The sequence below is a fragment of the Prionailurus bengalensis genome, chromosome B4, assembly GCF_016509475.1.
Source record: "Prionailurus bengalensis isolate Pbe53 chromosome B4, Fcat_Pben_1.1_paternal_pri, whole genome shotgun sequence".
In the NCBI taxonomy this organism is placed as follows: domain Eukaryota; kingdom Metazoa; phylum Chordata; class Mammalia; order Carnivora; family Felidae; genus Prionailurus; species Prionailurus bengalensis.
In genome coordinates this window covers 55,611,291-55,634,405 of record NC_057358.1, presented here as the reverse complement: position 1 = coordinate 55,634,405, position 23,115 = coordinate 55,611,291, and the positions used below count along the sequence as shown (strand labels likewise).

The following is a 23,115-nucleotide window of genomic DNA, read 5'->3' as shown; positions in this document are numbered from 1 at the left end:
GCATCGGAGTGAGCGTTATTTGAGTGTGTGCGTGTGTGTGTGTGTGTGTGTGTGCGCGCGCGCGCGCGCGTGCGCCGGCTGGAGCCGGGGCGCCGGAATCGGGTAATGGGGGTGGGGGCCCAGGAAGGAATAAATCTCCGCCGGCCTCCTCGCGCCTCACTGCGGGTTAATAACCAACCGGTGGTAGAGAGACGAGGGTGACGGTGGCGGAGTGATAGCCCCGGCGCGCCGGCCGCGTGCCGAAGGGTCAGGTTATCAGCCAGTCTCTGCCACACTCAAATATATACATACATTGGGAGTGGGGGGTTATCTTTTATTGTTTGCCTCTATCTCCAGAGAACAAGGGAGGGAGGGAGAGGCGCGCGCTCCAGGGGAGCGTCGCGGATCTGAACGGGTCGAAGGAGGCAAATTTGCGGGTGGGGGAGGGCGGGGGAGACCTTGATTTCCACCAATCCCCGGGCGTTTGTCTGCGAAGTCCGGGGCGCAGCGGAAGGCTGCGGCGCGCCGCTGAATTAACTGATGAGAGGGAGTTCTTTTCTTCTCCGGGAGGGGTGGGGAGCGAGGGTCCTGGCGGGCAAGGCGGAGAAGCCCGGGGCAGGATAGCGGTCCCGGGCCGCGGTGGAAATTTCCAAGGACTTGGCGCGGCGCGGGGAGCGTGTCTGGGGGGTGCCTGGCGGTGAAGCAGCACGGGAGGCGGGGAGAGGCGGCGAAGGGCGCCAGAGCATCTCTCAGAAGCGGACGCCGCGGGCCAGTAGTCTGGGAGGGAGCCGAGCCTCTCCCCGGACCCGCGCCGAGGGCGACAGTGATGCTGCAGAACCGGCGGGAGCGACTCGCCGCGGCCGCTCTCTGCGCTCTCGGAGACCCCAGCGCCCGCCTTCTGCAGGGGAAGCGACCATGACCGTAGCTCGTGATTCGCCCCCCGGCCACTTCCCCTAGAAAGAAACCATTGAAAAAGTTCCATTTAAAAAAATCCTTGCGCTGACCTTTGGGGCCGTGGGGGCCGAAGAAACGTGCGTGCCAGTGCAAGCCAGAAAGCGGAAGGTGTGTGTGCATGGGGGGCCCGCGGTGGGGGGACCCTCTGCTGCCACTTTGCCTAACGCTGTGCTGAAGCCGCCCCCTCGGGACCCCGGGGCTGCGATGAGCCCCTGCGGGCTGGCCCGGCGACACACGTCCAGAGGGGCCATGGCAGTACTGGCGTGGAAGTTCCCGAGGACCCGGCTGCCGGTGGGAGCCAGTGCCCTTTGCGTCGTGGTCCTCTGTTGGCTCTACGTCTTCCCAGTCTACCGACTGCCCAACGAGAAGGAGATCGTACAAGGGGTGCTGCAACAGGGCACGGCGTGGAGAAGGAACCAGACAGCAGCGAGAGTCTTCAGGTACTCCTCCCCTTGCAGCTCCTCCCCGCTCGTGTCCTTTACTCCCGGTGCGCCGAGGACAGGGTCACTGGCTAGGACTGCCTTGCAGAGGCATCTCTTTCATCCAGTCCTTCTTGTCCTACCCCCTTTCTTTGCCATTTCTAAACCTGAAGACTTTAGTCAGGGGTCCTTACACCCCTGACCCCAAGAGATGTGCAGACACCTGCTTTGCCCATGTAAAGCCTGAAGCGTTTCTTCCCCAGCCTGAGTTATAGTCAACGATTTGCAGATAACTGGTGGGAAGGAGAATCCAGGCTAACTTTGTCCTTTGTACTTAATGAGAATTTAGCTCTTGGGCGCTGCAGATGTTTGAAACTATAGATAACTAGAAGCAGCTAAGAGGCATCTTCCTGAGGTTAGGTGAGTGGTTGGTAACAAATCACTAATGAGGGAGTGATGGACAAATCTTGGGCAGGAAAAACATGGACACCTAGCCAGGATCCCGCTGCTTTGTGCAGTGTGCCAGTGACAAAACACACTGGCACTGATGCCCTATTAAGAGCTGGGTACTGTGCAATTTTTATTGAAACCTCAACAACTTTCTAATAACAGATATTATTATTCCCATCTTACAAACCACAAACTGAGTCTTCAGAAGGAGGAGTTACTTCCCCAAGGTCATGTCCCTTTGATGTGTGGGAGCTGGAATTTTCATCACATAAGGCTCTACAGCTCTCAGCTCTATTTTTTTTTCTTTTTCTTGTGACTTAGACATCTTGTGGATGCCTTCTGGAGGATGGGAGTTGGGCGTTAGGTTGAAGTCAGAAAACAAACAAAAAAATGCAAGCCAGGTTGGAAATCAGAACTCTGAAGATCGCTCAGAGGTTGTAGTTTCCCTTCCTTCTGGGAATTTCAGCTGAAGTGTCTAAAAATAAGTCCTTGGCAGCAGGGGTTGTGTAGTTAGATTGGAGGGAAGGCAGTACGGCTTCCCCTTCCTCTCCACATTTCTGGGTGTGTTGAGGGGACACACCACTGTCAAGAGCCCCTTTCCCCTTCAGTCCCCAGGGCTGAGAAGGCTGAAGCTCTTCCTGAGAGTGTAGTGGTCTGGCTGGAGAGTACTTTCCTTTGATCTGCCTAAGATTTTTCCAAAGCAGTATATGGGCAGCCTAGAGCCAACTGAAACATTTTCACTACCGTTGGTTACAAATGTTCAGAAACATCTATAAATTTCAAAAAACTTTTTAAACATATGGTTTCTTTCTTCTCTGGCCTGCTTCTGGAAAGAAGGTCAAAGAGATAATAGCCAATTCTTTTAGAGGAAGGCAGCTGAATTCTTTAAACTGGGAGGGAAGACTTTCCTTCCCTCTCTTTAGAATTCAGCTATCATTAAGTTTAAAAATAACCTTACACCCCTGAAAAGTTTATAAGGGCTAATTTTCTCTTGCCTTCACAGTATTGATTGTTCGACTCAAAGGCACCCAAAGGGTATAGCATCCGGCAACTCTTTTCTCCAAAGACAGAATGCACTTTCATTCCAAGAAATATAAGGAAATGAGTTAAGAACTTCCCATTGGTTTGCAATGAAAGAGTCCATTTTTTTGGATAGGAGGAGGAATAATGAAGCTCTTTTAGAGAATACATTTCTTTTGCAGGACATACTCAAGTGGAAAATGCTTCATATTCTGAGAAACACAGGCTGATCGTTTCTGAGACGCATTTGTCCCTTGCTGTCAGTAGCCTGGGGTAATCTTCAGCGTGTTTAGCTGTCATTGAGTCTAGCCTCTGTGTGCCGAGAATTACTAATTGAAGTCCATACACTGTAAAAAACTGCTTTACCACATATCCCTCAAGATGAATGTCTGTAAAACTGTGTAAGAGGCCCCGTTGCTTATTGAAAAGAGTTTGGGCTTTGGAGTAGAATTCTAGACTAGTAGAATTTCTAGACTGAGTATGCCATGACTAGATAGATAAGCAGCAGAGTATCCTTGGCAAGCTGCTCTCTTTGAGTCTTAGTTTCCTTATTTATAAAAGGGGATAATAACATTTACTCTGCAGGGTTGGTATAGGTTTAAATAAAAAAAAACCTGATGCACATTTACCCAGTCAATGGAATTATTATAATTGTCATGAATTACACCTTTTTGTATATGTTACAAGTTAAATAAAGACTGCTGGGAAGCTCATAAGAATTTGAAGCATTTCACCTGCCAAATTTGCAGAGAAACATTACTGGTCAATATTTTGCTCCTACTGCCCTCTTCTTTACACTGAAGCTAATAATTAGGGACAAGGAGTTTTGAAAGATAAAGGTATCCTGGTTTGTTAGGTCAAAAAATTTTTTGTACTCTGCATGCTTAATAAAATCCATTAAAAAGATGGGTGGTTAGTATGTGGGCAGTACTGTATGTTTTTAAAATATTAGATAGGTAAGTCAGAGGCCTTTATGATGTTAAGAAGACACAATTTTTGCAAACAGGTGTCTGTGTTTTCCAGTCTAAAACATCTTCTGCACGGATAGAAATATATGTACACAAATGTACTGTATGCACTTAAGTATGGAGATATGTATATTTACGAACCGTGGAATGATGTTATGTATATGTATAAAGTCATACACATATTCATATATACATACATACAAATCATTGCAATCAGTCAGTTGACCAACATTTAATGAATGACTACTATGCACCAGATATCAGGCCCCGGAGGATAGCAGTGAACAGGATTGCTTTCTCTGAGACAGCTTACCTCCTACTAGGGGTTGATTGACAAAAACGAATGAGTAAAGCAATAGGATGATTTAAAGTTCTGTTAAATGCTATGAGGACAAAGGAAAGTGTTTCATTATGCTCTAATTAGAGCATTTCATTAAGCATTAGAATTTCACATTACATTTTGTCCTCTGCGCTTTCATTTACTTTTGTGATTTTCTTCTCTTGGCTCAGACTTCAAGTATGACTTCTTAGCGGGTGGGGGGGGGGTGGGGAACCTTGGCAGATCACATAGGTCAAGGCAGGAAGAAAGTAACAAAGCTGCAAGAGTTTTGAACTAGATGGGACGTTTTTGTAACCTCCACGTGGTAACAGAAAGTTTAAGGGATCAATTGGCCCTATCATAGAAATATTGGAGACTTTCTTTGCAACTCTTGTTGCTTCTGGATGAGTAGCCAAGTAGTAGCCAAAGTGGCATTTGTCTCTTCCATCAGGGCCTTACCCACTTGATTTGCTTCTCAGAAAGAAACTTCAGCTCACAATTTATGTGACAGACTTTATCCTTGGCATCAGACATGGTAACGACGACAACAACAGTAAAACCAACAAATTATTAGGAGCTTATAATGTGCATTGCACTGTGCAATGTGCTTTAAATGTACTGTCTCATTTAATTCTCCTAACAATCTTGTATAAATGGATACATTATCATCCACATTTATAAAGAGGAACATGCCCATGTCCCTGGCATCAAGGAATTTGACATAATCCTAGGGACAGGCATATTTGTGTATAATTAATTAACCAACTGGACATAGGGACATCAAAGAGAGGCAGCATAGTGGAGAGAAAAATTTACGGATTCGGGAGCTGAAAGAACGTGGTTGGAATTCCAGCTGATTTCCTTTTTGGTTGTTCGATCATTGGTAAATTCAACTTAAAGAGCTTCAGACTCCCCATTGTAAAATAGGTTTGTAATACTTTCTTACAAGTTTGCAGTGAAAATTACATGGTCGCATTTAGAAAGTACCTAGAATGCTGCTTGCCACATACCTCTGTTTGTACATGGTTGTTATAACAATCAAGCAAGTACTGGGGAAGTTCATGGAAACATGGCTTTTAATTCTGCTGGAAGGAGGGAAATCAGAGAAGAGATGGTGTTTGCACTAAGCCTTGAAGGATGGTGAAATAGGGTAAGAGTAAGAGGTGAGGGCAGAAGGATATTCTAGGCAGGGAAGCAGCAGAGGCCGAAGCAGGGAGGTGTGGAAATGCTTGCTGTGCTTCCTGTATAAAAAGGTATTAATTTTCCCACAGAGAACGTAGTAGGAAGGTAGACTGAGAGGTGGGTGGAAGCCAGGTCACAATCTCTGAATGGGCTTAAGGTGTGGTTTATGAAAAATGAACAAACATCCGGTATCCAAGAGCATTGGATGTGTCAGCTCTGAGCAGAGTTGGCACATCACTGTTACTGGTGGATTGGGGGATAGAGGATAATACACGCACGTGCCTTGAACATTCTGTATATTCACTGGGTGCTAACCATTACTCTAAGCCATGATGTTCCTCTTTCCTTTCCCAAATTCTGAACCAAATACTACTCTAAGCACGTCTAGCTTTATGTGCCAACTTTTCTGTCTGTATTTTTGAATCTGTGTATCCCAGAAGCTTCAGATATTTCTACAGCTGCCCTGGTGGCCACAGAACAGCACTGGGGGTGCAGGGGGTGGGAGGCAGGTACAGCCATCTGTATATATGGGATGTAAGGTTTATGTTTGTTAAATGGGACATTTATGGAATTCACTTTATTTTTAAAAAAAAATTTTAATGTTTATATTTAAGAGAAAGAGAGAGAGAATGTGTGCGTGAGCAAGAGAGGGGCAGAGAGAGAGAGAAAGAGAGAGAGAGAATCCGAAGTAGGTTTCATGCTGTCAATGCAAAGCCCAACACCGAACATGGGGCTTGAACCTACCAACCATGAAATCGTGACCTTAGCCAAAGTCGGACACTCAACTGACTGAGCCACCCAGGTGCCCTGGGATTCACTTTAAAAGTAGTTTAAGAAAAAGATAGCTTGGGGCACCAACTTCGGCTCATGTAATGATCTCACGGTTTGTGAGTTCAAGTCCTGCTCTGTACTGACAGCTTCAAGCCTGGAGCCTCCTTTGGATTCTGTGTCTCCCTCTCTCTCTGCCCCTCCCCTGCTCAGGCTCTGTCTCTCTCAGTCTCTCTCTCTGTCTCTGTCTCTCAAAAATAAATAAAACACTAAAAATAAAAAGAAAGAAAAAGATACTTTAATAAATTTTGGTGCTTAAAATAAGCTTCAGTTATGTTGTGGATTTACAAATGTGAAAAAAAGTCATTAGCAATAACTTGCAATAGCAAAAATAAATCATGAACTCTGACTGGACGCATACAATGTACCAGGCCTAGTTCTCAAGGCTTATATTTCTTATCTTTTGTTCTCGTAGCTACTTTACAAAGTAGGTATTTGTATGTTCTTTGTGCTATGGATGAGGAAACACAGATTCAGATAGATCCATTCACGAAATGATGGGTCAGTTTTCCAACCCAGAGCTATCTGACTCTAAGCCTTATGCTCATTCCCTGACAATGTTAGATAAATGGGGCACTGCTACCCATATCCCTTATGATCTGGCCATGCTTACTTCTCCAACATCATGTTTCATCAACGTTCCTCTTATAGTATAGTAATGCTGGTAAGGGGTATGGTTCCTTGTAACAAGTCAGGCTATGTTGATCTTACTGGTGTCATTCACTCTGACTGGAATGCCTTTCCTTCAAGGCCACAGCTCCTTGTCCTTCATCTGGCCAATCCTTACTCACTTCTTGACAGTGCATTTACTGGTTAACAGCAAAGGTCCCAAAGTGACCTTTGTGCTGAAATTCTGATTCCACCATTTGCCGTGTTCCTGAGCAAGTCCACCCTCGCTGTTCGTTTCCTTATCTGTACAGTGTGGCTTCTTGTAAAATTGCTGTGAGCATTAGGATAGATAATGCATTGAAAAATGCTTTTGGCATATAATTAGTGCTTAGTCCATATCAGCTCTCATCAAGGTAGCCTCTCTTACTCCTTTTTTCCTCTCCAGGTTGCGTTAAAGCTTCTCATTTCTGTTTTTTTTAAATGCCTTGTACATATTATTGCATTTCTTTCATTTTTCAAAAAATATTTACTACGATGTGTCTACCATTATTACCATATAAGATGTTGGAACTATAACTATAGTTCTATAGGTATAGAACTGTAACTATAAGAATTTCAAGAAATACTTTCTTGAAGTTTATGAGCTACTGAGGGGAGACATAATTAATAAATAGTTATACAAGTATCTGGTAGTGACAGGTGCATTTTAGTGGTGCTGTATTAGAAGTATCAGTTTATTTGTCTTCCATTTCTGCTCGCTTATTGATATTTGCATTCCTAGAGTTGAACACAGTTCCCGGCTAGTGAGCTCAATTTTCATTGAGTTATTGTGTGAATGAACGTTTCAGCAAGGTGTGAGACCAGATAGCTAATCAGTCAGTTAACAAATACTTAATGGGGTCCAATATTCTGCTTGGCTGTGTGGGGATCAAAGGAGGAAATGACATCCTCTCTATTCTGAAAGAGTTCTTACTCTAGAGTAGAGTTTTCTAGTCTCAGCACTACTCACATTTTGGGCTAGATAATTCTTTGTTGCAGAGGGCTGTCCTGTACATTGCAGAACACATAGCAACATCCATGGCCTCTGTCCACTAAATGAAACAACTAGATATGTCTCCAGATTTAGCAAAATGTCTCTTGGGGGGAGAAATTGCCCCTGCGTGAGAATTACTGCTTTAGAGAAACAAAACCAACCTAGTTCATAGGACTTTTAAAAATCCCAGAAAACATGCAACGAATAGCTAAATCTGGAAACTGCAAATCATAAACACTTTGGCTAGAGTGGATGAATTGTACTTTGGTGGATGTCTACGTCTTGGTTAAAGGAGGGGAGTGAGAGGGGATGCCTTTGGGGAAGCTTACTTTAAGTAGCTGTCTCTATTGAAAGCTTATGTGAGAGCTGGCTAGGGTTCTCACTAGTGCCCCGCTTAGACTCTGGCAGGAGGAGCCACGGGGGTCTCACTCTGTTCCTCCTTTGGTCTCAGCCCTTTGCAAAGGGGCAAGGCCAGAGCGGGACTTTGTCGACCCCGTGATTTACATTTGAGGCAGGAATTCCCTGCCCAAATGACCAAAGCCCACTTCCACAGCCTGCCTGCCTGCTTGGGTTGTTTCTCCATCCCTCATCCTCACGGTGACTTTTTCCATTGCTGTGTGCACTCCTAGGCCCAAGGGATGGCCAAGGAGCAGCTCCTTGTGGGAGGCAGAGGCTGTGGAAGGAACTTGGAAATGGGACTGGGGGTTTGCATGTCCCAGTATCAAACTTCCTGGAGTTTGAGAAGCCTAAATTTACACCTGGCCTTCCAGTTGGTTATGCGGGTTTATTTGTTCAGAGCAAAGGATAGGAGGATAGAACATATTTTTTATCTGTTTGTTGATTTTATTATAGCTTTTAAATATTTAGATACATTTGTGCTTTTGTCCTCTGCCTTGCAAATTGATGTGTTTTTTTGCAACTTGGAAGTCTATTAGTCTTCATTTCAGAGAGAAGTATCTAGAGAGCTAGTTGGATCAATTGAATAGTTGTATATGTTAGTGTAGGCTGTGGCCAGTTTGTCTTTTGACAAAGTTGGGTTAGGAAGCCAGAGCTGGTGCATTGAATTAAGAACATATAGATTCTAACCTACTGAATGAGAAGGTACAAGCCACCCATGTGGGGGGCAGAGGGCAGCAGGTAGCTCCCTTGGCATCCCAGCTCCCACTCTGGGAAAAGGAAACCCATGCAGGGTCATTTTGATTGAGTATGCAGTTTCAACCCCCCCCCCCCCCCCCCCCCCGCAAAGGAAGTAGAGTCACAATATTGATCAGATCCTAGAATGGAGGGGGTAGAATGAGCTGGGGGAAGGGCAGTCCTCTGTCCCAGGGCCTGAATGAGCCGGAGATTGTGAGTAGGATAGCGAGCACGTATTACTTGTAAGGTGGCTGGAACAGAGGTCACTAACATTTTCTGGGCTTAACTCTAAGTGGTTATTTTTAAAGGTTCCCCAGGAAAAAGTAAAGCAGGAACTTATGGCGGGAATTCTAAACTTAAGTTCTTATCTAAATGTCCAGACTGTGGGTGTTAAGCAGGGTTATCGTACTGTAAAATGCTCAGGCAGGAACTCAGAAAAACAGTTTTTTTTTCTCATCATAGTTGTAAGTCATCTTGGAAATGATGCTGACTATGTATAATTAATGCATTTTCTCTGATTGAGTTGATACATTCCTAGTAAAATATAGTACTTTTTAGGTCTTCATTCTATTTTGGCTCTATCAGGAGTTGTGTGACCTTGTGCAAGCTGCTTAACCTCTCTGTCCCTTTGTTTTGTTATCTGAAAAGTGGTATATGATGTGCTCATCTACTTCATAGGTTTATGAGGATAATTGAAGTAATGAGTGTAGAATCCATAACCCTCCTCACCTGCCTGGGTGAGATGACAGGATGCTTATTCCCACCTAGAAAGAGTCCAGACTTTGGGGCCCCAGAGAATCAGGATTTGATCCTAGTTCTGTCATTTATTTCTTAGCTTTGTGACCTTGAAAAATTTACCTGGCCTCTCTCAGCCTTAGCTGTGGATGGCAGTACTTACCTTAAGAGGATTAGGTGTTGAATTATTGCTAATTATTAAGCCATAATAATGAGAAAAGCTGCTTCCTGGGACATATCTTATGCCTATTACTTGCACTTTCAGTAATGGAATATCTAATGAAATGTGACCCTATGACACAGCGTCTTCTTTCATAGCATTAGTGCTAAGGATGCTGTAACATGGCCAGTAGAATTTTAAGGAAGAGCACAGAGCCCAGCCATAAATCCCCTATTCATTCATTCATTCATTCATTCATTCACTCATCCACATTTACTAAATGCCTGTTGTGCACCACATTGGTGTTGAGAAACAGTGGTTAAAGTTAAGACATGGTTCCTGATTTTATAAAATTTAGTCTGGTCTAGTGTCATTAGTCAAGTTAGTAAGAAATTGAGTAATGTGGTGTTCCAAGGGTTATGGTTGGTCTGTTTCAGATATTTATGCTGAGTTTCAAAGTGATTGATTTTTCTCCCTTTCTGTTGGGCTGTCTTCTAGCTATGGCATTGTGTGAAAGGGAAGCAGCCAAGACCAGGGGAGCTGTGTCACTCCTTTAATTAGGTGCCAGGAGGAAGCTGCAGTGAATTCAGAGTTACACATTCTTTATTATTCAGGGCTTACGTAGCAGAGTACCAGAGCTTTCCAAGTGAGTGTAATGAGAACAGGCTTTTTGGGAACAAATTACTTATTTCAACTATTGGTACAGCAAATATATACAGGACTTTTTGTACTCTGTGCTTATTTAAAAAACTTATAGTGTTCCTTATTTGTCTGATTTTGGAAGTAATAGATACGTACTGTAGAAAAATTTTAAGTGTAGTAAAAAGGAGAAAAAAGCCACTCACAATTCCCTCCCTCAGAACTACTTCATTATGAACCCAGTTTCTTTTGTGCATAGTTGTTTGCATATGTGTATTTCATAATTGTGTATGCTTTGTATATTTATTTTTATATTCCCCTTTATCCACTCAGTGTTATATCTTTGACATTTTCTCATATAATTAAAAGCTTGTGAGAAAATTGCTTTATGATTTTCATTTTGGGCAAACATTATTTACTGTGAGTTTCTTATTTTTTAAATTAATTAATTAATTTTTGGAAAGAGAATTCATGCACACGCTGAGGAGGGACAGAGATGGAGAGAGAAAATCTTTTTTTTAAATTAAAAATATATTTGTTTTAACGTTTATTAATTTTTGAGAGGCAGAGAGAGAGGGGGACACAGAATCCAAAGCACGCCCCAGGTTCTGAGCGGTCAGCACAGAGCCTGACGCAGGGCTCGAACCCACCAATGCGGCTCAAACCCACTAACCGCGAGATCATGACCTGAGCTGAAGTCAGACACTCAACCCACTGAACCACCCAGGTGCTTCCAGAGAGAGAAAAATTTTAAGCAGGTGCCATGCTGGGCATGGAGCCCAACGTGGGCTCCTCACAACTGTGAGGTCATGACCTGAGCCATGACCTGAGCTGAAATCAAGTCAGATACTTAAGGAGCTGAACCACCCAGGCGCCCCTGCTGTGAGCTTTTTAAATGTTACCATATCAGAAGACATTACTTTCTTCAAAAGGATCCTTTTCAAGGATATCAAATTTTCATATTAGATTTTTTCTTTAAATATTTCTTCATATAGATTTGGTAAATCCTGAGCATGTGAAATAAAAAAGCTTCTTTAAACAGTTCTGCTTTCTCAAGTTTGACATTTAAATGATAAAAGCAACAATATTTTCATTTGTAAAAGTGATTGACATTTAATCACCTAGGGACACACATTGCTAATATTTTTGTGTATATTTTCCTAGACTATTCAATGCTTCTCTGTGTGTTTATAAAACAGGAATATAATGAAGGGTGCCTGGTTGGCTCAGTTGGTTAAGCATCCAACTTCATTTCAGGTCATGATTTCATGGTTTGTAGATTCAAGCCCTGCATTGGGCTCTGCACTGACTGCTCGGAGCCTGGAGCCTGCTTTGGATTCTGTGTTCTCTCCCTCTCTCTCTCTCTGCTCCTCCCCAGCTTGGACTCTGTCTCTCTTTCTCAAAAATAAATAAAAACATTAAAAAATATATAATGAATCTGACAGTGTGTTGTGAATTTTTAAAATAGCAATATATCTAGAGCTACAGCATCTCTTTTTGATGGCTGAGATTCTCTTTTGTTAGGATAGTTAAGATTTATTTAATCCACTGTTACTGTATATTTATGTTGTTGCAATTTCTCACCTTTGTATATAATGCTGTGATGAACATTCTTGTGTATACATCTTAAACATTTAATGTTTATTTTCTTAGTATAAATTTCTAAAAGTAGTTTCTTGACTTCCCCCCACCACCCCGACATCAATTCTTATAACTGGCTTCTTTGGTTGTTCATAGAAAATCTTCAACTTTGGCTAAGGGCAGATTTGAGTTTTCCTCCATTTCAATGTGGACGGTTATTGCATCAATAGAAAGCGTACAATGATTGTGAGCATTTAGTGATGCAGTTCTCCTTAGGGAATTTTCAAGAGGTGAAGGCAACTAGGAAAGATTCCCATATAACTGGGTATGAATGGTGGCAGTCCACTCATCGAGCACTATGGAGACCTCTCTATGAGGAATTATTTAGTGCACTGGATGGAACATGTGCTTTCCTCTGTCACAGTTATTCTCTTCATGACCGTACAGTTGATAACTAGCTCTGTGTTTCATTTTTGTTTAAAAAATGCCTTTATGGGACAATTTATACTATTTTTCTAGGATTTAAGCAGTTAAAAACTATAATTGAGAAAGGAAAATTAATTTTTCCTTATGATGAGGTAGAGATTTCAAGGAAAAGGATTGATGTTTTAAATAAAAAAAATAAAACAGATGTTATGACTTTTCTTAAGAGTCATTTTCCTATTTACTAAAACTGAAAGTCTTGGGCTTGAAATTGGAGCAGATTGTATCCCCCTGGGATATGAGGAATAAGGGTGCAGTAAAAAGGCACAAAAACCCCATGATGATATTTTGTTGGGTTGGTTTTGGAAGTTGAGTGTTGGCAATCGATTGTGTTGACACTGGACTAAATCATCTCTGTCCTCTGTCCTTCTCCTTTCTTGCACCTATTTGAAGCGGCTATACATACTGTTGCTTTGGTGCTTTAGGATCAGAGACAGAGTCTTGTTTATATTCGTTGGTCTCTGATCCTTCCTTACATTCTTTACTGTCTAACCAGTATTTCTTTTATGAATGAAAACGTTAGATTGCTTGCAAGGCCTGTAGATGGCTGTACGAATACCTTTAAAAGGAGTTTCATTCATTGCCTAATATTGAGACTCCATGCTGTCAATATTCACTACCAATCATTAATTAACTCCTTACTCATTCCTTTGTTCAACAAATAACTATTTAGTGCCTTCTTTATGCCTGGCACTGCAGCTAGATGCTGAGAATAAAGTAGTTAGCCAGGAAGACAGGGGCCTTCCCCTCCTAGAATGTGTAAGCACACAGCATTCATTATAGAAGGAACAATGATATTCTCCAAAAAATCTCTCAACTCCTTTTTATGGAGGAAAAACAAGCCCAGGTTTAACTTCACTTTCAGAATTTAGCTGTGTCTGTATTTGGGCCAAAGTCCCTCTTCTCGTCCACTCTGGCTTTGGCCTGCATCATGATTGTGAAGTCAGAGGCCTCTGTACAGTTATAATATCTGTATAATATCTTTTGATTCTGGTTAACCTATGCAGCATGTGACATGTAAAGAGAGAAAAAGCCCTTTAAAAAATTGCTAAAAGATACACAAGTCCATGGGGGAAAGCGAAGCTCAATTACTGGGAGAATGAGGCTGGCTGACTTGGCTGGGGATTGTTCACTTTGTTAGCAACTGATCTTGACTAAGGAGCCACCCTACCATAACAAAGAAGAAGAGAGGGAGTTTGACAGGAAGGGGAGGGGCTGGAAATAGAATTTGGTGTAAAAACACGGTCATTTTATTTTTTCCTAATAACTGCTCCAACCATGCCGTGGTAGGCCTATCTCCTGACCCCACTCCCTGCCCCGCTTAGCTGGCTCTAATGAGTCTTTGGCCAACATGGCCCAATTTTATCAATTTTTATTCATCCTGACTATTGGGACAGTCAATTCTGGTACTTAGCTCAGTTTTGCTTAGTTTAAAGCACAATGAAAACTCTTGTGTCTGCCATCTTTGCCTGCTTTGGCTTTTCCTGAACCTGGAGCAGGTGTAGTAGAAGTGTGAAGGGCATTTTCTGAAGCAGAGTCCCACTCTTTCCCATTGGGCAAGGAGGACGTGAATAGTCACAGTCCTTTTTCTGTTGATTATTGTGGCTTCTCAGGTGAACCCTGACAGGCTGCCCACATCTCTTCTAAGGGCAAACTGGCCTGGTTCCTTCACCTGGTGTGCAGCATTCATAGGTGAAATACTGGTAAACACTCTATCCTCTAGCAGCTCCCCATTCTTGCCACACCAAAGGGATTTTTACAGCCCACCGCCTCTCAGCCTAATCATCTCTTTCCATTTCTGTTTCCTTTTTTCCAGCATTGATCTTTTTTTTAATTTAGTTTTTTAATGTTTTATTTATTTTTGAGACAAAGAGAGACAGAGCATGAATGGGGAGAGGCAGAGAGAGAGGGAGACACAGAATCTGAAGCAGACTCCAGCCTCTGAGCTGTCAGCACAGAGCCTGACGTGGGGCTTGAACCCACGAACCGTGAGAACATGACCTGAGCTGAAGTCAGGCGCTCAACTAACCGAGCCACCCAGGTGCCCCTCCAGCATTGATCTTAAAAATAAAAGTTATTTTACTAGCAAAAATGGGTTTATTCAGGAATAATGAAGAATTGCAATTTGGGGAAAGAAAGGTGTGGCTAAAACCATAGGCTAGGCCAACCAAGGAGAGGAACATTATTTTATGGAGAAGGAGAAAGTTGAGAGGGTTGTTCTGAAGGAAAGCCCATTGGAGAAAGGCAGGTGTTCAGGGTGATGATGATTTCTCATTGGTTGAGTTGCAAGGGTAGTTGATTTCTTGTAAGAGATGCAATGTACATCTTTTCTTGTTGGGGACTGTCATTGATGATTCTTCCCTCTTGATCATTCTTCTGTTTGGGGCTGGGGGGGGGGTATGGGGTGGGGGGTGGGGAGGGGGAGGGTGGTCTGTAGTTGATAATTCCTGAGGTAGAGTAGTATGGTGTGAGGGCTCCCCCTTCTGGCCCCTCGACTCCATTGTAGTGAGGTTTCCCTTTGTTAATTTTCACACTAATAGTGCAGGGCGAGGACAGCAAGAGAGCAAGGGTGCAGTAATCAATTCAAGAGTAAAATGCCTGTTTCTCTTTATTGCATATTCTCATTATCTTTACAAGTGATTATTTTTGAGCTCCTCACCCCTCTTCTTCCTTTGTTGGCAGGGAGGGAAAGCACATCCACAAGGGTGGAGAGGCAATAGTGCCATGAAAAAACATGGCCCATACTCCCAAGTTTGTGCCTTTCTCCTGGTCTTTCCCCAGTTTGAGTCAGCTGTGTGCTTCTTGGTCTGGTATCATTTAGAAAACCTGTAGAGAGGTGGCTGGCTTCAACTTCTGGCAGTTTTCTGAACCTAAAACATAGAGTAATTAGCACATGTTGGTCTTAGTTTTGGCTTCTGACCATAATCCCCAGATAAGAAAGAAAAAGCTCATATTTTGTTATACTTATTTCCTGGATAAGTTTTCGTGTCCTCACAAAATTCAATCATGCAGTTTCTTAAAGGATCCCTGTGGGCTCCAGAAATAGGGAAATGCTCGGTTGGGTCAGGTCTTTCATCTTGAGCAGCTGAGCAAGGTTTCTTATCACAAACAAGGCGCTCAAGACCCTCCAACCCCCTGTTTTGGGGTCTTGCCACAAATGTCTCCAATTGTCACCATGCCATTTAGAGTCACTCTTCTACTGCCAATTCTTCCTCATTTCATGTTCTCTCTGCTCAGAAAGCTTGGGGGGCAGAATGCCCAGTATGCTGGCTAAGCAGACTCCAGCTGGGAATGGTCAGGTACTCCCAGTCTTGATTTTCTTGGGTGCTTCCTCCTCTTTAGAAAAGGGGAGAAGCCCCACTCCTCAACAGATTCCTCTCACTCCCAGTTTCTCTCTCTGTTGACCAGGGTTGGGGTGTGGTTGTGGTGGTGGGGCTGGATTCAAATCACTCCCCCCCCCCAACTCTGCTAGGGGGCAGACCACGACCATGTTTCCAGTGGCCCTCTGAACTCAAGGCGGGGTTCTTAGCAGCTGTGTCTCAAGTTTTGGACTTCAACTATGATTGCAGCACACAATCCCACTGAACATTCTGTTACAAAATGAAAGAACCAATAAGGAAGCCATGAGATTGCTCCTAGTGTATCAGATTTCAAGATTTGTAACTTTTAAGCAGTCTAAAACAATTCTCTGGGCTTTAGAATAGAGATGAGCTATGGAAACTTAAGTTCATATTTAATGAACATTTGTCAAGCACCAATGATGTGCAAGTACAATGCTAGATGCTTTCATGTACAATATATCAGTCCATCTAACTCTGGATTTTAAAATCAGATCCATTTTTTAGGCAATAATGATGATATTTTTAATGGTGTAGTTGTTATTTGTTTTGTATCTGCCATATGCCAGGCACTATTTTAAGCATTTTACAGTCTTCTCGTTTAGCTTCACAAATACTCTATGAGGGAGATATTATTATCCTGATTTTACAAAGAATCAGTCTGTGAGTAATTATTTCCTTAAGGCCATTTAGATTGTAGGTGGTGCTGACAGCTAGCATTTAATGAGTGCTTTCTATGTGTCAGACCCTCTTTTAAGTACTTTATGTATGTTAACATCATGATAGTAGCCCTGTAAGATAATCCTTTCCCCCCAAAACCACACAAATTTATTATCTTATATTTCTGTAGGATTGAAGTTTGCCATAAGTCTCAGAGGGTTAAAATCAAAGTATAAGCAAGCTTCATTCCTTTCTGGAGGCTCTAGAAGAGGATCCATTTCCTTCCTCATCCAGCTTATTGGCAGAATTCACTTCCTTGGGATTGTATGACAGAGGTGGCCGTCTTCTGGCCAGCTGCTAATTGAAGGCTGGCCTCAGCTTCTAGAGGCCACCCTCATTTCTTGGCTCATGTTTCCTTTCCTCCTCCTTATATGCCTTCAAGAGCAAGTTGGGTCTTTTTTTTTTTTTCTTTTTTTTAAAGACTTAATTTTTCTAGAGGAGTTTTAGGTTCACAGAAAAATTAAGAAGAAGATATGGGGATTTCTTGTATACTCCTAGTCCCACGCATGTGTGGCCACCCCCATTATCAACACCTCCTCCAGAATGCTACCTTTGATACATTTGATGAACCTACATTGACACATTGTAATCACCCAAAGTCTGTAGTTCATCTTAGTGTTCACTCTTTCTTTGTGTTGTTCATTCTGAGGGTTTGAACAAATGTGTAATGACATGTATCCATAATTACAGTAACATACAAAGTGGTTGCATTGCCCTAAAAATCCACTGTGCCCCACCTTTTGATTCCTCCTTTCTCTGTCAACTCTGGCAACTACTGATCTTTTTACTATTGCCATGGTTTTGCCTTTTCCGGAACATCATATAGTATGTAGCCTTTTCAGATTGGCTTTTTTCTCTTAGATTGGCTTTTTTTCTCTTAGCATTTATATTTCCTCCATGTTTTCTCATGGTTTGATAACTCACTTCTTTTTAGTGATGAATAATAATCCATTGTTTGTATGTACCACAGTTTCTTTATCCATTCAACTACTGAAGGGTGTGTTGGTTGCTTCCAAGTTTTGGAAGTTATGAATTACAAAAACAACCACAAATGGTTTGGCCCCACAGACTTACAGCATTGGCATACTGACTCAATAAATGTTAAATAGCTGGATACATGTCTGAGTGAATATATAGCTGAATAAACAGTTGAGGTTGGTTCCTTGGAGGAGGGAAAATAGATGGTAATAATCTTTGTGTCAATGGTGTGATACTTGGCCCAACTGAATTCCTTACAGAAAGAGTAGGAATGTCTACCCCTAGGCCTCAAGAGTTTCTGACAAGTCTTTTGTATGTGTGCCTCCAATGGATGGTTCAGAAGAATCATTGAAGTAGATTAGGTATGGAAAGGAAGGAGGAAGGAAATAAGTAATGGGGGAGAAGAAGGAAAGGGTGAAGGTGAAGGAAGAGGTTTAGAAAAGGAAGGAAAAGCAATTCACATTCTATTGATGGTAAAGTCTTCCACTTGTCTGTGATACTTTCTGTGATCTGTTTCTGATATATGGTATCTGTTAGGCAGTCACTGATATTTATGATTAAAAAAAAGCTACTATGGGGGCACCTGGGTGGCTCAGTCCATTAAGTGCCCGACTCTTGGTTTTGGCTCAGTTCATGGTCTCATAGTTTGTGAGTTTGACCCTGTATCTGGGCTGTGTCAGTGCAGAGCCCGCTTGGGATTCTCTCTCTCTCCCCTTCTCTCCTCCTCCCCTGCTCACTTTCTCTCTCCCTCTTTCTCTCTCAAAATAAATAAATAAACTAGGGGCACCTGGGTGGCGCAGTCGGTTAAGCGTCCGACTTCAGCCAGGTCATGATCTCGCGGTCTGTGAGTTCGAGCCCCGCGTCAGGCTCTGGGCTGATGGCTCAGAGCCTGGAGCTTGTTTCCGATTCTGTGTCTCCCTCTCTCTCTGCCCCTCCCCCGTTCATGCTCTGTCTCTCTCTGTCCCAAAAATAAATAAACGTTGAAAAAAAAATTAAAAATAAATAAATAAACTTAAAAAAAGTTACTATGAACCTGCGTGTGCATGTTTTTTATGGACATGTTTTCAACTCCTTTAGGTAAATACCACAGAGCATGACTGTGGATTGTATGATAACAGTATGTTTAATTTTGTAAGCAATTGCCAAACTGTCTTCCAGAGTAGCATACCATTTTGCATTCCCACCAGCAATGAATGAGAGTTCCTGTTGCTCCTTGCCAGCATTTAGTGTTGTCAGTGTTCTGGATTCTGGCCATTCTAATAGATGTGTAGTTGTATCTTATTGTTTTAATTTGCATTTCCCCGATGACATATGATGTGGAGCATCTTTTCACATGCTTATTTGCCCTCTGGTGAGGTTAAGGCCTTTAGCCCATTTAAAGAAAATGAGATATAGTTGACATACAATGTTATATTATTTTCAGGTGTACAACATAATGATTTGATATTTGTATATTTTGCAAAATGATCACTAAGGTTAAGTCCAGTTAATATCCGTCACCACACAGTTACAAAAAAAATTTTTTTTTTTTACTTGTAATGAAACCTTTAAGATTTACTCTCTTAGCAACTTTTCAACATACAATGCAGTATTAGGAACTACAGTCATGGTGTTGTATGTCACATCCCCAGACTTATTTATTTTATGACTGCAGGTTTGTACCTTTTGAACATGCCCACTCATTTTTCATACCCCTTACTTCTGTTCTTTGTATATATGATTTTGGTGGGGGTTTTTTGGGGGGAGGGCCCATTTTTAAACTGGATTGTTTGTTTTCTTATTGTTGAATTTTAAGTGTTCTTTGTATATTTTGAATAACAATCCTTTATCTTCTGTGTCTTTGCAGATATTTTCTCCCACTCTGTGGCTTGTCCTCTCATCCTCTTAACATTATCTTTCACAGAGCAGAAGTTATACATTTTAATGGAGTCCAGTTTAGCACTTAGTTCTTTCATAGATTGTGCCTTTGCTGTTGCATCTAAAATGTCATTGCCATACCTGAGGTCATTTAGGTTTTCTCCTGTGTTGTCTTTTAGGAGTTTTATAGTTTCTGTATTTTACATTTCGGTCTATGATCCATTTTGAGTTAATTCTTGTGAAGGGTGTAAGATCTGTGTCTAGATTAATTTTTTTTTTTTTTGTATGTGGATGTCCAGTTGTTCTAGCACCATTTGTTAAAAAGACTGAAGTAGTCCTATTTTATTGATGGAGAAATGGAAACAAAAAGAACTCAAGGATGTCACTAAAGATTATGCAGTTAGGAAATGGTCTTTCTGGCTCTTGGGCTCATGGGCTTTAAGTAAGGCTCCAGGGCTTCTTACTACACCAGACTGTCCCTTTGCAGTCACACCAACATTGACATGCAGGGCTTCAGGTTAAAGCCTGATGCCTCCTTATATTGCAGTGTCTTAATACAAAGGAAAGAATCCCAAATAGGAAAATTTCAGTTTATGAAGGTGAATTAATGCTTTGTTTGACTATTGTTAATATCCAAGACTGTTTTTTCTACTCCTCAAGGATCCTGCAAATAAAGCAGTGGGCTCAAGTCATGGGCAAGGTGTTTCTTTCATCTCTCTGCCTGGCATCTCTGATTCATCCCAGTGGCTTAGTTGTAGAATTTTTTTTTCTTTTTTCTTTTTTGGCTCTCCTATCTAGCTGTCATAGCCTACTTGGTTATCTCCCATTTATATCTGTGAGATGGATGCCAAGAAACATATCAACTATGCCATCGTTGGGGGGACTAAAACCTATTCAACTGTGAGAAACAGGAGTGGAATAGCCACTGTGTGGAGACTTATCTGTGTCACCTAAAAAAGGAAGTATTCTTTCTTTTCTCTCCATTGCTGAAATCCCCAGAGACTTTTCTTTTGAACTCAGTCACTGTCACTGAAATGGAATTTATGTGACAATATTTTGAGTTATTGTGAAAAATAATCTAGAGGTCTAATTTCTGTTTTTTTGAAAATTCTTTATAAGGTAATGCATTTTTATTGTCAACATTGAAACTTTATATAAGTATATATTAAGCAAGCATAAAAGTCTTCTCAATCCCATTCCTTATAGGTAAACAGTGTTAATGTTTTGATACTGTCATTATTCCAGGACAATAGGCATAAGCTAGGACTATTTCAAACAAACCAGGGCATATAATTCGCCTCCTGCATATGAGTTTTTATATCTTTATCTATAGAAACATCTGGTTACACTCCATGTATGTATTACATAGAGTGATAGCTTCTAATATGGCTCCTAACAATCCCCACCTCCTGGTATTCATGTGTCATCCTCTTCCCTTTGAGTGTAGGCTAGGTTTAGTGACTTCTAGAATAGAATAGAATACTGTGGAAGTGATGGTATGTCACTTCTGAGATTAGATTATAAAGATGGTGGCTTCCATTTTGGGTGCTCTCTTTCTCTGTTGGGTCATTTGTTCTGGCCTGCTGCCATGTTGTGAGGACACTCAGGCAATATATGGAACTGAGGCAAGGCACTGGTAAGGAACATGTGGTAAGGAACTGAGGTATTTGGTCAATAGCCAACAAGGAACCAAGGCCATAACCAACCACATCAATGAACTGAGAAGTGGATCGTTAAGCTTTAGTTGACTCTAGCCCCCAATCAACAGCCTTAATACAAGTTTATGACAGACCCTGAGCCAGAACCACCTAGCTAAGACACTCCTGATCCTTAGAAACTGTTTTAAAAAGTAAGTGTTGCTTGAAGCTGCTGAATTTTGGAGTAATTTATTATATAGTAATAGATAACTAACATTTATTAAGTAATAAATCACGTAAAAATCATTTGTGACAATATTCTCTTTTTCCTACCCACAACATATGGGTCAATGGATACCTCCTTCAGTATGTGTGGTACAAAGTAAAATTATTTCATTTAAAAAATGTGGAGAAAATATGAAATTCCAGTTTAGGGTTCACCATCATATTTTTTTTTTCCTTTTCTTTAAATGAAAAATGACTTAACAAACATCCTGGAAGTATGTTTTTCTGCTTCTGCAATTATCTCTACAGGATAGCTTCTTAAAGGGAAAACTTCAGGGTCATGAAGCAACACATTTAATTTTAAATTGATATTTATGAATTGTCTTTTATTTGAAGTCATCTGTTTTGTGAGTAAGAGCCTACTGGCCTTTCCAGTACTGAGTATAATTAACCTTAAAATGTTTTGTTAATGTATAGGTGAAAAATTATAATTTTAATTTGTGAGACTGAGATTCATTTTACTTTTTTATTATATTCCTGACAGTTTCCTCTCCTATGAAGTTTCCTCTCCTACCTCTAGGTCTTTTGCCTATTTTCTTCTTGACTTGCTCATCTCATCCTTTTTGGGTTTCAACCCAATGTGTCTTTGTTAAAACACTGTAGCTCTTTGCCATATCTGTTGCACATATTTTTCCCAGTTTGTCTTTTGGCTTACTTATGTTTATGTTTAAAATTTTTTCCTGTGGAAATTTTAAAAATAATCAGGTAATCAACTTCATCAGTTTTTTTTTCTTTTTTGGCTTTTGAACCTTTATGTCATGATTCCTGTAGCCCAAGGTATTTTCATCTAGTATTTTTATGATTTAGCTTTTTTTTTGTGTGTGTTAAAATTTCTGACCTATCTTTGATTTATTTTAGTATAATGAAGTAGAGATCAAGTATTTTCCCTATATGTTCTAGCCTCATTACCCAACAACAAAAACAAAAATCTTACCTCCTTCCACCGATTTGAAATGTCAAGTTTATCCATTCTAGATAATCCTATCTGTATGGGTCTGTTTTGGAAATCCCACTTTTCTTCCATAGCTTTATCTGATTAGTTTTGTTCTACAGCCATACTGTATCAATTACTGTAGCTTTAAGGTATATTTTAACATCTCATAAATCATTTTTTTTTTGCCAGAGTTTTCTTTGTACTTCTTTCATATTTTTCTCCTAGGAACAATTGAGATTGCTCTTCAAGTCAAAATGATTTCTGTTGATATTTTGATTTGAATTTCATTAATTGATACATTATTACAAAATTAAAACTTTCTATCCAAGAACAAGATATATTTACTTATATGTTCAATCCTTATTTTATTTCCCTAAACAGGAGTATATAGTTTTTTCTTTTAGATTCTGCACATTTCTTTTATTTACTTATTTGTTTATTTATTTACATCCAAGTTAGCGTATAGTGCCGTAATGATTTCAGGAGTAGATTCCAGTGATTCATCCCCTATGTATAATACCCAGTGTTCATCCCAACAAGTGTCTTCCTTAATGCCCCTTACCCATTTAACCCATCCCCCTACCCATAGCCCCTCCAGGAATCTTCAGTTTGTTCTCTGTACTTAAGAGTCTCTTATGTTTTGTTCCCCTCCCTATTTTTATATTATTTTGCTTCCCTTCCCTTATCATCTGTTTTATATCTTAAATTCCACATATGAGTGAAGTCTATCTTCATATGATATTTGTCTTTCTCTGACTGGCTGATTTCACTTAACATAATACCCTCTAGTTCCATCCACATAGTATTCTGCACATTTCTTATTGCAATTACTCCTAGATATTTTGTTTTTGATGCTTCTGTTTTTGTACCAAG

At 41.1% G+C, this 23,115-nt stretch overlaps 1 protein-coding gene across 1 annotated transcript in view; it reads left to right on the top strand.

The window, feature by feature from the left end:
- The first annotated feature begins 450 nt into the window (after positions 1–450).
- Positions 451–23,115, top strand: part of ST8SIA1 (ST8 alpha-N-acetyl-neuraminide alpha-2,8-sialyltransferase 1) — a 144,686-nt gene continuing 122,021 nt past the window's right edge. Inside the window, exon 1 of the mRNA XM_043564227.1 lies at positions 451–1,373. Coding sequence (XP_043420162.1) covers positions 1,138–1,373 — 236 coding nt within the window. The 5' untranslated portion in view covers positions 451–1,137. The remainder of the gene's footprint in view (positions 1,374–23,115) is intronic.